Source organism: Eurosta solidaginis, chromosome 1 (genome assembly GCF_040869045.1).
Source record: "Eurosta solidaginis isolate ZX-2024a chromosome 1, ASM4086904v1, whole genome shotgun sequence".
Classification (NCBI taxonomy): Eukaryota; Metazoa; Arthropoda; class Insecta; order Diptera; family Tephritidae; genus Eurosta; species Eurosta solidaginis.
This window is the reverse complement of record NC_090319.1, coordinates 233406360-233419621: the sequence shown is the minus strand read 5'-3', so window position 1 is coordinate 233419621 and position 13262 is coordinate 233406360. Positions and strand designations below refer to the sequence as shown.

At 39.5% G+C, this 13262-nt stretch overlaps 1 protein-coding gene across 5 annotated transcripts; it reads right to left on the bottom strand.

Moving 5' to 3' along the window:
- Window positions 1-231: 231 nt before the first annotated feature.
- Window positions 232-12818, bottom strand: LOC137237059 (protein transport protein Sec24C-like). Of its 5 annotated transcripts, XM_067760238.1 has the most exons (11): window positions 11862-11974; window positions 11311-11359; window positions 10772-11249; window positions 10484-10710; window positions 10194-10423; window positions 9799-10137; window positions 9455-9745; window positions 9247-9399; window positions 9039-9189; window positions 1815-2186; window positions 232-1755 (listed from the first exon to the last, which is right to left on the bottom strand). In XM_067760238.1, exons 4-5 carry the CDS (start codon window positions 10627-10629, stop codon window positions 10252-10254), a joined length of 318 nt encoding a protein of 105 aa, XP_067616339.1. In that variant the 5' UTR covers window positions 10630-10710; window positions 10772-11249; window positions 11311-11359; window positions 11862-11974; the 3' UTR covers window positions 232-1755; window positions 1815-2186; window positions 9039-9189; window positions 9247-9399; window positions 9455-9745; window positions 9799-10137; window positions 10194-10251. The 5 variants fall into 5 exon arrangements, with proteins under 5 accessions (XP_067616339.1, XP_067616340.1, XP_067616337.1 ...); XM_067760239.1 differs by having other exon boundaries at window positions 9039-9156; window positions 9216-9399; window positions 11311-12818; XM_067760236.1 differs by having other exon boundaries at window positions 11311-12818.
- Between the last annotated feature and the right edge of the window lie 444 nt (window positions 12819-13262).

Here is a 13262-nt window from a genome sequence, read left to right as displayed (position 1 = left end):
CTGCTCAAACACGTCACAATGCGCGTCAAAAGACGGTCAAATTTTCGGAGTTTTCCTCTACATTTTCGAGTCATTTGACAATCAATTTTACTGCGGTCTTACCGTTTATATAACCGCCATATAACTTGAATTTTACCTGCCGATTTACTTTACCTCTGGCAGCCACGAGAATAAAATATGAACCAAAAAAATTTAATTTTCAATATTTATTTTTAATTATAATAACCAAACATAACATATAATATAAACATTTATTTAAAACATATCATTAGATTTAGTCAATTTTTGCCAAATAAAAAATATATGAGGCGCCTAGATGCAAAACCAGATATTTAAAAATTTTAAAGTAATATTTAAATTGCGACAATATTGCATCGCCTAGCAACATTCTAAAAACCCGTATTTAAAATTCATAACAATTTACAAAATTTCTCCTTTTTTGTGCTTTTCTAAGTTTTACATATCATGGATTCATCTGGTTTTGCATCTTGAAGCCTCATATATTCATGAAATTGCAACTTAAATTAATACATTTAATATAAAAAGGAAGTAAGTACTTTAATAATAACATAAAAATATATTAATTGCTTTGAGCTATATTGCTGCTGCAGCTAACTTTACATTTGGACAATTCAGAAGTGTGTTATATTCATGTATAATTTGAGTTGTTTACATGGTTTCGAATACAAAATTTGATTATTTGAATCAATTTAAGTCTACAACTTAAAGCTAAGTAGAAATTCAGATTAGATTTACTCTTGTTTTCAAATCAGGAATAATATTCAAAGGTGTCGTGGAATCGGATTGCTGTCGTAATTGAATTTGAAAGTAATAAAGTAAAAAATGAATTAAAAAATGTAGGACTAGTAATTGAGTCAAGACTTATTATTGTTCTAAACCTAATCACTCAAGCAATAATTCTGAAACCCTAGCAGGAGTATTGATTGGTTTCAAATCTAATCCCAACAGCAATCGTATCACGACATACCTTATTATATATGTACATGAAATTGTAACTTAAATTAATACAGTTGATAAAAAAGAAAAGTAAGAATTTTAATAATAAATAAACTCGCCTTATTGGTTTTTATTTTCCAATTGAAATATTTTCCAAGCGAACAGAAAATAATTTTAAGCTTTAGAAAAAACCTCCAATTATTTAAATAATCTACAACTTAAAGCTTAGTAGAAATTCAGATTAGGTTTACTCTTTTTTCAGATCAAGAATATTCAAAGGTGTCGTGAAATCCGATTGCTGTCGTAATTGATGAACTTAAAAATGTACGACTTGTAATTAAGTCAGACTTATTATTGTTCTAAATTTAATTATTCAAGCAATAATTCTGCAGCCCTTAGCAGGAGTATTGATTGGTTTCAAATCTAATTCCGACAGCAATCGTATCACATCCCGTATTATATATGTACGTGATATTGCAACTTAAATTAATACTGCTGATATAAAGAAAAGTAAATACTTTAATAATAAATAAACTCTCTTAATTGGTTTTTGTTTTCTAATTGAAATCTTTTGCTGTGCAAGCACATCGCTAACCTGTGTTGGCAAAAGATATGATTATGCTGTCTTCGATAGATAGTCGGACGAGCCGCTACTAGTAGTAGAGATGACCGTTGTGTCGGTGGCAGCTGTTACAACAGCAGTTTCTAACTTTACACCATCCGTACAGTGTGATGAATGCTTCACTGCCTTTTCCAATTGCTAAGCGCCAGCAATTTTTGCTGTTTGTAAAGCTTTAGCTGTAATGCAAATATATAGATGAGTTAAAGTGGTTTTCGTATGTTATTCAACAACTCACCCTATACCATCATCACAGCCTCCTCATCGATTTTGAATATGTGTACTGTTTCAGTATTCAGACCCAGTTCGTTTGGTGCAATATTTTCGATATACTATCCGTTAGGCAGACAATTAGGTGCAATCGATTCATTCATATACTGTGGGTATTTGAGCCGTAGACGCAATGGCAGATATTTTGATTCTTTTTGAAGTGTAACATTTGTAAACAGTTGGGTTTCTCTGCTGTCACCATCACCACTAGAGAGCTATTGAAGAAGCGCTCGACCAAGATAATATGTGAGATTTACACGCATAGATTTCTTCCACCTTTTCACAGTTATTGATTGAGAAAATGCGAAAGCCATATTTACCATCCAATACCGAAATAGAACTGTAGAGGAAGAAACATTTTATAAAATCAAAAAATGATAGTTGTGCTAAAATGGGGTAACGTATTGTATGTTAAAGTATAGCGAAGTCTCAGCGGCTTTGTCCTGGTGAAAATTGAGTTTGAATAGGTTTTATTCTTCATTCTTAGAAACATGTACGAAGGTACCTGGTAAGATATTAAAAATCCTCAACGCTTTTTATACTCAGTTGAGCAGAGCTCACAGAGTGAACGATATCGGACAATAACCACGCCCACTTTTTCGATATCGAAACTTTCGAAAAATCGAAAAAGTGCGATAATTCATTACTAAATACCGATTATCCGATGAAACTTGGTAAGTGAGTTGAACTTATGACGCAGAATAGAAAACTAGTAAAATTTTGGACAATGGGCGTGGCACCGCCCACTTTTAAAAGAAGGTAATTTAGAAGTTTTGCAAGCTGTAATTTGGCAGGCGTTGAAGATATCATGATGAAATTTGGCAGGAACGTTACTCTTATTACTATATGTCTGCTTAATAAAAATTAGCAAAATCGGAGAACGACCACGCCCACTTTTTAAAAAAAATTTTTTTTAAATTCAAATTTTAAAAGAAAAGTTAATATCTTTACAGTATATAAGTAAATTATGTCAACATTCAACTCCAGTAATGATATGTTGCACCAAAATACAAAAATAAAACAAAATTTCAAAATGGGTGTGGCTCCGCCCTTTTCCATTTAATTTGTCTAGGATACTTTTAATGCCATAAGTCGAACAAAAATTTACCAATCCTTGTGAAATTTGGTAGAGGCTTAGATTCTAGGACGATAACTATTTTCTGTGAAAAAGGGCAAAATCGGTTGAAGCCACGCCCAGTTTTTATACACAGTCGACCGTCCGTCCTTCCGCTCGGCCGCTAACACGATAACTTGAGCAAAAATCGATATATCTTTACTAAACTCAGTTCACGTACTTACCTGAACTCACTTTGTATTGGTGTAAAAAATGGCCGAAATCCGACTATGACCACGCCCACTTTTTCGATATCGAAAATTACGAAAAATGAAAAAAATGCCATAATTATATACCAAATACGAAAAAAGGGATGAAACATGGTAATTGTATTGGTCTATTTAAGCAAAATATAACTTTAGGAAAAAACTTGGTAAAATGGGTGTGCCACCTACCATATTAAGTAGAAGAAAATGAGAAAGTTTTGCAGGGCGAAATCAAAAGCCCTTGGAATCTTGGAAGGAATACTGTTCGTGATATTACATATATAAATAAATTAACGGTACCCGACAGATGATGTTCTGGATCACCCTGGTCCACATTTTGGTCGATATCTCGAAAACGCCTTCACATATACAACTAAGGGCCACTCCCTTTTAAAACCCTCATTAATACCTTTAATTTGATACCCATATCGTACAAACACATTCTACAGTCACCCCTGGTCCACGCTTATGGCGATATCTCGAAAAGGCGTCCACATATAGAACTAAGGGCCACTCCTTTTTAAAATACTCATTAATACCTTTCATTTGATACCCATATCGTACAAAAAAATTCTAGAGTCACCCCTGGCCCATCTTTATGGCGATATCTCGAAAAGGCATCCACCTATAGAACTAAGGCCCACTCCCTTTTAAAATACTCATTAACACCTTTAATTTTATACCCGTATCGTACAAACAAATTCTAGAGTCACCCCTGGTCCACCTTTATGGCGATATCTTGAAAAGGCGTCCACCTATTGAACTAAGGCCCACGCCCTTTTAAAATACTCATTAACACCTTTCATTTGATACCCATATCGTACAAACAAATTCTAGAGTCAGGCCTGGTCCACCTTTATGGCGATATCCCTAAATGGCGTCCATCTATAAAACTATGGCCCACTTCCTCTTAAAATAATCTTTAATACCTTCCATTTGATACACATGTCATACAAACACATTCCAGGGTTGCCCTAGGTTCTTTTTACAACATGGTGATTTTCCCTTACTTTGTCTCCACAGCTCTCAACTGAGTATGTAATGTTCGGTTACACCCGAACTTAGCCTTCCTTACTTGTTTTGCTATAACTTAAAAAAAAACTCATATTCAAACTTCTGCTTAACTTCTACATATCAATAGCTACCTTTACCACCAGCAGTCACTATTGCTTCTACGCCTATGCTAAACAGCTATCTCCCAATCTCTCCAGTTTTGTCGCCTCGCGAAACCTGATATTGTCACCAACCAAATCATCGGTGACCTTATTTAAAACATGACCGCGCCAAATTTCGAACATATGGCATTACCCTACCGACTGTCTTACACCCTAAAATTTTGGACTTTCCATCAGGATCTACATATTGGAGAGCATGCACTAGCAATTGTAACGAAAATCGTCGTTGTTGTGAGGGCTTAGCCGATCTCCATAGCGCCCGACTATGAGGAGGATCTGTTTAGGACTGGCATCTACGCCGTTTCGCCTCATAGGAGGGCGGCGGGATATCGGTGACCAAGAACTGCCAACCCCCTAATCCAGGGTGTTATGCGGACCGTGCCTATCGGACGATTTGTAGCCAGGGGATAAATTCGGCTGTATTCGAACGGAGCCTTCCCGATACCGGACCACCTCGGGAAGTATTGATGGCCTTACCACAGTAAGGGGCGCTGCTGTGGCTGACGGTTCTTTCCCCGTATATATTACTGGACCGCTGAGCCCGCCTTGTCGGGCTGGTGGTCGTACGACCAAGATGAACGACTCATTACCTAATTTTCATAAGGACGATGATAAGAAGAGGACTGAGCCACAAGCCAAGGACGACAGATACGCATTAAGCGATGCGTCGGACTCGGGGTGCGAGAGTAGTGCTGATTCAATGAACTCCGTCTTGGAGAAGCACACAAATGAAAAAGAAGTAGAAGAGTGGAGAAGGGTACGGAGCAAAGAGCTCTCTCGAAGTACCGTGCAGTACTAAGAATTGTACAACGCATGGGAGCAGTGGTGGACCCAACAGAAGAGGAGATCGAGCGCTTGGCATGGGCTCATGAGGCGGTAGAAGTAGGTCGAAGGCAGTTCAAAAGATTTGCTGCGAGAAACCCTCGGTTCTGCAACCGGTATGAGGAGGAAGAAGCGTCGAATGGCAGAATGAAAAGGCAACGTTCGGCGGAAGGCGACAAGCCTGCTTTCAAGAGGCAGAAAGGGCCCAGTCCCAGAGCCGCGACGCAGGGCAGTCCCATAGACAAGACAAGTAGGCCCAAAGCTGTACGACAGATGGGCCCCAATAGCGAGGTAGCAACTACCTCGAAGGCTGCGGGTCAGAGGGAAGTTCCAACTATGGAAGTAGGAGATAAGCCAAAGGGAGATAACGCTAAGACTCCGACTTTCTCGGAGGTGCTAAAGGGAGCTAAGACTCCGGCTTTCTCGGAGGTGCCAAAGGGAAATAACACTAAGACGCCGGCTTTTCCCGAGAAGATGAGTGATGTGGCAAAGCAGTCACTGACTGTGCGCTGGTTGATCGTAGCAGTCCTTTCGAACAGATGACTAGTGAAAGGTCGAGATCTGTAGAAAAGCAGCTTATTAGCTTAATGCTTAAGATGATGCGGGAATAACCAAGTAAGCTCCTTCCAACCTTTGATTTGGGGGATGGTATAATGGTATAAAGATGATAGCGTGCGACAACATCGCGAGCTTGCGGTGGCTGGAGGAAGTAGTTCCAAAGGCAGGGCACAAACGCGCGTTTTGAGATGGTGGATAAAGCGCGAATCCCCAAGGTACCAAAAGTTAAGGTATGGAGACCATGCGTGATGAAGTCGGAGGATACACTGCGACTTTTGCAGAATCAGAATCCGAACATACCGACACAGGATTGGAGGTTCTTACTGTATCTCGGCCTACGGAGGAAGGTCAGTTATACATCTTCCAAATAAACAAGCAGACGGAGGATATATTGTACGCGCAGCTTGGAAAAATGTCCTTAGGTACAGGAAAAATTTATATGCGACTCAGGAAAAGAAGTCACGGGTATTAAAGTCCTAACACGTTGGACGTGGGCGAAGTCGAAAAGGACATCAAAAGCCTAAGGGAAAAAAGACAGGTGGAGGTAGCCCACGTCACCCCGAATGTGTTAGGAGGGGACCAACAGCCTGATGGTGCTGTGAGTCGCACAGAGGAACACCCGGCACAACAGGTACAAGAGGCTGAAGGGGGTTTCGAACACTCTAAACCAAAAGGGCTAGGGGAGGACGACGACGTCACGATGAAGCTGCTGGAGGGGGACAAGCAGCCCATTGGTGCTGCGAGTCCTACAGATAAACCTCCAACACAATAAAGTGGCGTCGAGCGAACTCCTCCTCCTAACGCACTGATGCAGGAGCCGTGGCTGCCATCGGGAGGAAAGGTTTCTGGACTTAGCGCGCGCGGATTTGGCGTTTACTATGCGCAAACGGAAGGACGGGTGTGAGCTGTAGTAATGGTAAGGAAACAGCTGCATTCATATATGTTGCCTAATTACACTACTGAGGACCTCGTAGTGGTGGTGAAATCGCCGGGCTCAGATGGTACATGTCCGGCCATGCTACAAGTTTCAAGTAGGGCGGTCGCGGGATGGCTTAAAATAATATTCGATGGGTGCATAAACTGAATCATGTACCGCACTCTTGGAGAACTGCTCGTGTAGCTTTCCTACCAAAGGCGGGGAAGATCGGTCACGTGTATCCCAAAGATTATAGACCCAATAGCTTAACATCATTTCTGCTCAAAACCTTTGAGAGGCTGATAGATGTGTACATAAAGTCCAACGTGGATGAAAAGCTGCTCTCCACAACACAACAGGCGTACACCAAAGGCAAGTCAGTAGACACCGCATTGCATAGGGTGGTAATAAGCATAGAATAAAATAATTTAAAAAAAATTTTTAAGTTAAACGGTTTTATTGAAAACAATACTTACATGAAATAATAAAAATACGAAAAGCTAGAAAATAATTAGGTAGGTCCTAGGTACTAGTCATCACACTCCTTATCAATCTAGGGCGTTGATCTGACAATTAAATAAAAGCCCTAGATTGATAAGGAGTGTGATGACTAGTACCTAGGACCTACCTAATTATTTTCTAGCTTTTCGCATTTTTATTATTTCATGTAAGTATTGTTTTCAATAAAACCGTTTAACTTAAAAATTTTTTTTAAATTGTTTTATTTTCAAGTTTTTAGTCTTTATTTAATTGCCTATTATTTCTCATTCTATTTAGTTCATTTAGTGACTCATTAATACAAGGACTCTTTCCTGACAATTTGTAACAACCTAAGTCCTCAATACATAATCCTTCCAAATACTTTACTCGACTCTGCGCCACGTATGCTTGTCCCTCCTCCAACTCCAAAATATTTTGATGTCACTTCTACTGGACTGTATGCAATATTTGTTCCAAATATGAGACAAATCGGGCATCATAGGTCGCTTTCTATTCATGTATGTATTATGTGTTCCACCTAGCGGCGATTTTTTTGATAGGTCGCTTTCTATTCTTGTATGTATTATGTGTTCTAAATATGAGCCGAATCGGACAACAAATACGATTTTTGTGATTATCTCGATCCGTGCGCCACCTAGTGGCGATTTTTTTCACACGTCGATTTCTATTCTTGCATGTATTATGTATTCCAAATATGAGCCAAATCGGACCACAAATGCGAATTTTGCGAATATCTCGATCCTTGCGCCACCTAGCGGCGATTTTTCAAGCTTCAAGCTTGTAGCTTATCGGGAAGTTGCTTAAATTTCAATTACAAGATTCGTTCACAACGGCCGTGAATGCGGCCGTGCAGCCTGTCAACTCAAGCTAAATAAAACCGTTTAAAAAGCCCTGGAATATAAGGAATATGCTCTAGAAATCTTCTTAAGCATTGCCGGGGCTTTCTAAATGGGCGATTATTGATGGTCTTAATTACCTTAAAGTACATCCAGCCTTACCCAGATGGATCGACTGCATGTTAAACTGCAGTAAGATTACATCGCAATGGGGATTGTATGCGGCCACGAAATTAGTGGACAGGGGCACTCCGCAGGGAGGGGTGCTATCACCTCTGCTGTGGACGCTGGTCATTAACCAACTGCTTAGGGGATTCTACGAGGGACCAGAAGAACTGACGGTTTACGCAGATGACGTTGCATATGGTCTTGTTTACAAAGAGGTACAAGGTCCCTAATTGGACCAGGCCTAAGTTAGGAGGGGCGACCGTATTGGAGAAACCTTGCACAAAATATCTAGGAATGATTCTAGACAGTAAGCTGTCATGGAAGCTCAACGTTGAGAAAAGGGTGAGGAAGGCTTCAACGGCACTTTATGCATGTAAAAGAATGCAAAAGAACCGGCATATACGATCAGAAAGAACTCGATGACGATGCCTCAAAACTAACAACCAAAAGCAATAATTATCATTTCACTGACACAAATTTTATAGTTTTTTTTTTGGGATTTGGACACAATGTTGTTGTTGTTTTTGTAGCGATAAGGTTGTCTCCCGAAGGCTTTGGGGAGTGTTATCGGTGTGATGGTCCTTTAGCCGGATACAGATCCGGTACGCTACGGTAACACAGCACCATTAAAGTGCTAGCCCGACCATCTCGGGAACGATTTATGTGGCCTTATTAAACCTTCAGGCCAAGCAATGGTATTCTCTATTATTTTCGTTCGGTCTTTACCTTTCTAACTAACAGGAAGGCAAAAGTAATTGTCAAGTGATAAGTTGCCATTGTTTAACATAGTGCAAATACACTAGCGATTCGTCTCTGATCCGCATCGAAACTTCGTTTCGTAATAGAGAATGAGGCCCTAAGATTAGATATTTTTTTCCATTTGTATTTTGACTTACCAGCAACAACAGAATCATGTTTAATTGTCCGCCGCACAAGCATTATAGCATCATGTAACGAAGCTCAGTTTCTTCCATAAATTGTTCAACACTGCCACGTAAAATCAATGTACTTGTTCTAGCATTAACGCAACCATTAAATAATTATAAACTATAAAAATGAAATTAATGTCAAACATTGGAAAATATTGAAACGTTCACCACCAACCTGACGTTCTTCAAACTAATCACATTGACCCAAAACACTTGAATTATTATCATTAGCTGTAGTCATAACAGCACCACCACAAGCTTTCATTCTACGTTTCCAATCTTCTTCTGGTACATGAACAGCACACAACATATCACGATCTGCAAAATACTGTGTAGCAACATCACAAATTGGTAATTTAGAAAACACAACATTGGCGCCTTACTTAGCTAGTTTATTCTACAGAATACGCCATTCAGCATCAACAATTTTTTGATACTCTTGGACATTGGAGGACATTGCTGTGTCAGATCATTTTTCCAATAAAGCACTTTGTTGCTCCTTTGATTGGCGCTTCGACATGTACAGCCATGTCATATTTTAGCATGCATAATTGTAATGCTTTACGTATAGCTTTAATGATGATACGTGCATGCACGCCTTCCTCAACATCTGGCTTAACTTGTTTTAAGATTTCACATGCTTAAAATACTACTGAAGGGGTGCCATCGCCGACCTGATAAGAGAAACATTTTTATTCTACATATTCTAATATAACAAAAAACTTACCTCAGCATTTTGAAATTTGGCGATGTCTACTAGAGTTTTACGGCTGGATTCACAATATCCAATAGTTTCATAATGGTTGCTCCATCATTTGAAATTGTGGCCTTACCACTGGAATCAACAATATACTTGTCCATACTACGTGAACCCATGTAGTGCGTACAGTGCCACAATTGAATGCGAGGCATTGATGTTGGATATGAGTTGAGGTTTACCATGAGAGCTATCGGTACCCAAGCATTTTTTACACAAATACTCATGTACCCAATACAAGTTCAGGACGTTCATATTTATCGACACGCTGTCCGGTATGACCCAAATGTTGGAAATATGCAGTTGGCACTGTTGAGAAAAAATATGGATCAATGAACACAAGTAAAAGTGAAAGATTTTTTTACCATCTCTTGTTACTTTACACATTAGACATTAGAAATGACGACCAGCATCTACAAGTTGCTATTGAGCCTTGCAACGATTACATCTAATTGCACCCAATTCACCAAAATTTACAATGGGTGGCTCATATTCACCCTCAACCGTGCGTGCCATTGGTGAGACGCTAAGTGTAATGGACAACGCTGTTGTTTTTAATAAATCAGCTGTTGCAGGTATGTAATACAAAGACGACCTGCAAAGAAGAAAGATCAATGTAATTGCCAAACAAAACATTAATTTCGATTATCGATACCTAAAGTAACGTGGCGAGGAGTTACCCTGATCTTCTACCACATATTTAGTGGTCACCAATGGTGGTAATAAACCCTGTTCATTAGTAATAAAAGCACCACCAGCGCTATTTTTATTTTCAATGATAACTCTTATCGGATTTGGCATCTGATCGGGATCTAAACGGCGTTAGGCTTGATCATACTGTTGCGGCTGTTGATATTTACCAGTAACAGGTGCAGGTGGTTGCTAAAGAAAATAACACAAAAATAATCAGAAAATTTGTAAATTATTAGTTGTATTAGCATACATTATAACCAGGACGTCCGGACGTGTCCGGGTATTGGGGGCTGACCCGGCTTGGGTGGTTGACTGAGCATTGGCGTCTGTCCAGGTTGTGTTGGTGGCATCATAAAAGCCGTCAATAACAATTGCCAAGAATATATCCGCGGCATACCTGCCGACCAAAATTATTCAAGGGGTTGTGATTGCCAACCTCACCTACCCGTGGCGAATCCTGTACCTAACAATTTGGTGTGAACAATTGGTGCCAGTTAACCCTCTGAAATAATCGGCGCAATTGTACGCCATTGTGTTGGCATTAATTTGGCAAAATGCAAAAACTTTTCATCCTTCTCCCGTGACCATTCTGTCTTCTTTATGCTAGGATCAAGCCATTCGTACCAACGTGCCTTACATTGCTTGGCAGATTTGCGGTGCAGCAGTGATGCAATACGTGACCACTGGTTTTTGCCATATTTCATTACAGCTGCTTTGAGGATTTCATCCTGAAAGTTATCAATTTAGTTAATAAACGGCCAAGAGTAACCAGTCGCGTCAAATGCTTACCTCAGTGTTTCTCCACCCACCACCTTTTATCATAATTCGCGGCATGGTGCTATATAATTGTGAATTCGGGAAAATTTTAGAATAGCACCCCCCGAGTTCGGGGTAAAACTTGGTATCAAATGAAAGAGGGAGTTCTCCCGATCACAAATATATATATTTTAAAGTGCGAAAACTTATAATTTAAAAGTTATTTGTTGTTAAAGTTTGCAAATTTAGCAAATTTCTATAGCACTTTAAATTACAATTTACACATCTTTCAAAACCTTAATCCACATATATATCTATATAAATTGGCAACGATAAACTTAAATTGCATTTCTGTATATTTCACATTTCATTTTTGCATTGTTTTTACTTATTATAAATGTTTTTATTAAATCAATCGCGCTTTTGTATCAACATGCACATAGATATATATATATATATATATATTTTATTGATGACATTACAAAGTTGTGCTGCCACATATATATACGTATACACATATAAAATTTGTATAGAAATTTGCAAACTTTAACACCAAATAACTTTTAAATTATAAGTTTGCGCACTTTAAAATATATATATTTGTGATCTGGAGAACTCCCTCTTAATTTTAAATCTTTCCGGAGATATTCCACTTAAAACTCCCAAAATTGAAAAAATTTTCCAACACCAAATGTTTTGCTGTCTCTGCTGAATTAGAAATGGCGGATTTTTTTGCACGCAAAAATGACGTATTTTGCTATCCCTATAAAAATAATAGGTGCGAGAGAGCACGATACATTGTGGGAAAGCTAAATGTGTCAACATCCTATTTATTTGGAGAATTTTTCATTCCAAATCGTCACCCCTGTCAAAAATTCGTGTGGCTGTGTGCGTTTTTGGTCACACGATTTTTGCAGGGAATTATATGAAGAAAAAGTGTACATTTTAAAACTCACAGTTACTGAATAGGGCCCCAGGACGTGTGTGGCCAACTTTGAAGATTAGATGGTGGAAAAACTCGGCGTGGCCAGTAATTCTTAGTTTTGTTACGTTATGTGGCCCTGGTTATAAAATTTTGCGGTAGTTCGGTCGCACAAATTGGGCGCGGCGCTTTAAACGCTTTCTTAGTGAAAAGAAGCCAATAAATAAAGAAACTGATATAAATTAATATAGTGGGACAAAAGCGGCACAGTTCTCGCATATTGGCGTTAGAACTGTGTGGAAAATTGAGTGCAATTCATTTGTGTAAGGAGATGCCGCTAATGCGTTTATAAAAAAAAAAAAAACCTAAACCGCAGCAGTTGGGTGAAAGGTGCAAGTTTTACGGAAGAAAAAAACGAAAGAATCGTGCTAAATCCTAAATGTGTCTGCTGCACTTTACGTAACCATTTATTTGTCATTGGTCAAAAAAGGGGGGCGGCTGTGTATGTGAGAAAATTGCACGTTTTGTTTTTCTCTGGGTATGAACTAAGCTACAGTTGCCTCCAAACTAATTGTCGGCCATACTAATGCTACAGGGAGTTTCAAACTAACAACGAGGACTCATTCATTTCGGCAGTAGATGCAATAACTGGACGACGGCGCAAGAAAACTGTTTAGGAACCGCGCACCATCAAGCACGCTCTTTAAGTGTGCTTAGCGCAACCACCACCAACTGCGCCAACCAGAAACAACGTTTCCATCAAGCACGCTCTTTCAGTGGGCCTAGCGCAACCACCACCCATGCGACGCAACAGCCAAGGGCGCAACTACCGACAACGTCGCCAGTGCCCACAACAACCACCTCGACCGCGCAACCACAACCGCAATCCCCTGGGCAGCGCCTACCCAACTGCACAACAAACACCGGACGTACCACCACCACCAACTTTAGTAACAACAACCAGCAGGGCCGCTTCATATAGGCCTGCTGCAACATCAACTGTATTAACAACAACCAGCAGGGCCGCCTCATATAGGCCTGCTGCAACATCAACTTTAGTAAC

Bases quoted from the DNA above. Each gene is read 5' to 3' on its own strand.
- LOC137237059 (XM_067760239.1), bottom strand. From the start codon at position 10,629: ATGCCAAATCCGATAAGAGTTATCATTGAAAATAAAAATAGCGCTGGT. The intron at 10,424-10,483 runs GTATCGATAATC...TCTTCTTTGCAG, and splicing joins TCCTCGCCACGTTACTTTAG to GTCGTCTTTGTATTACATAC.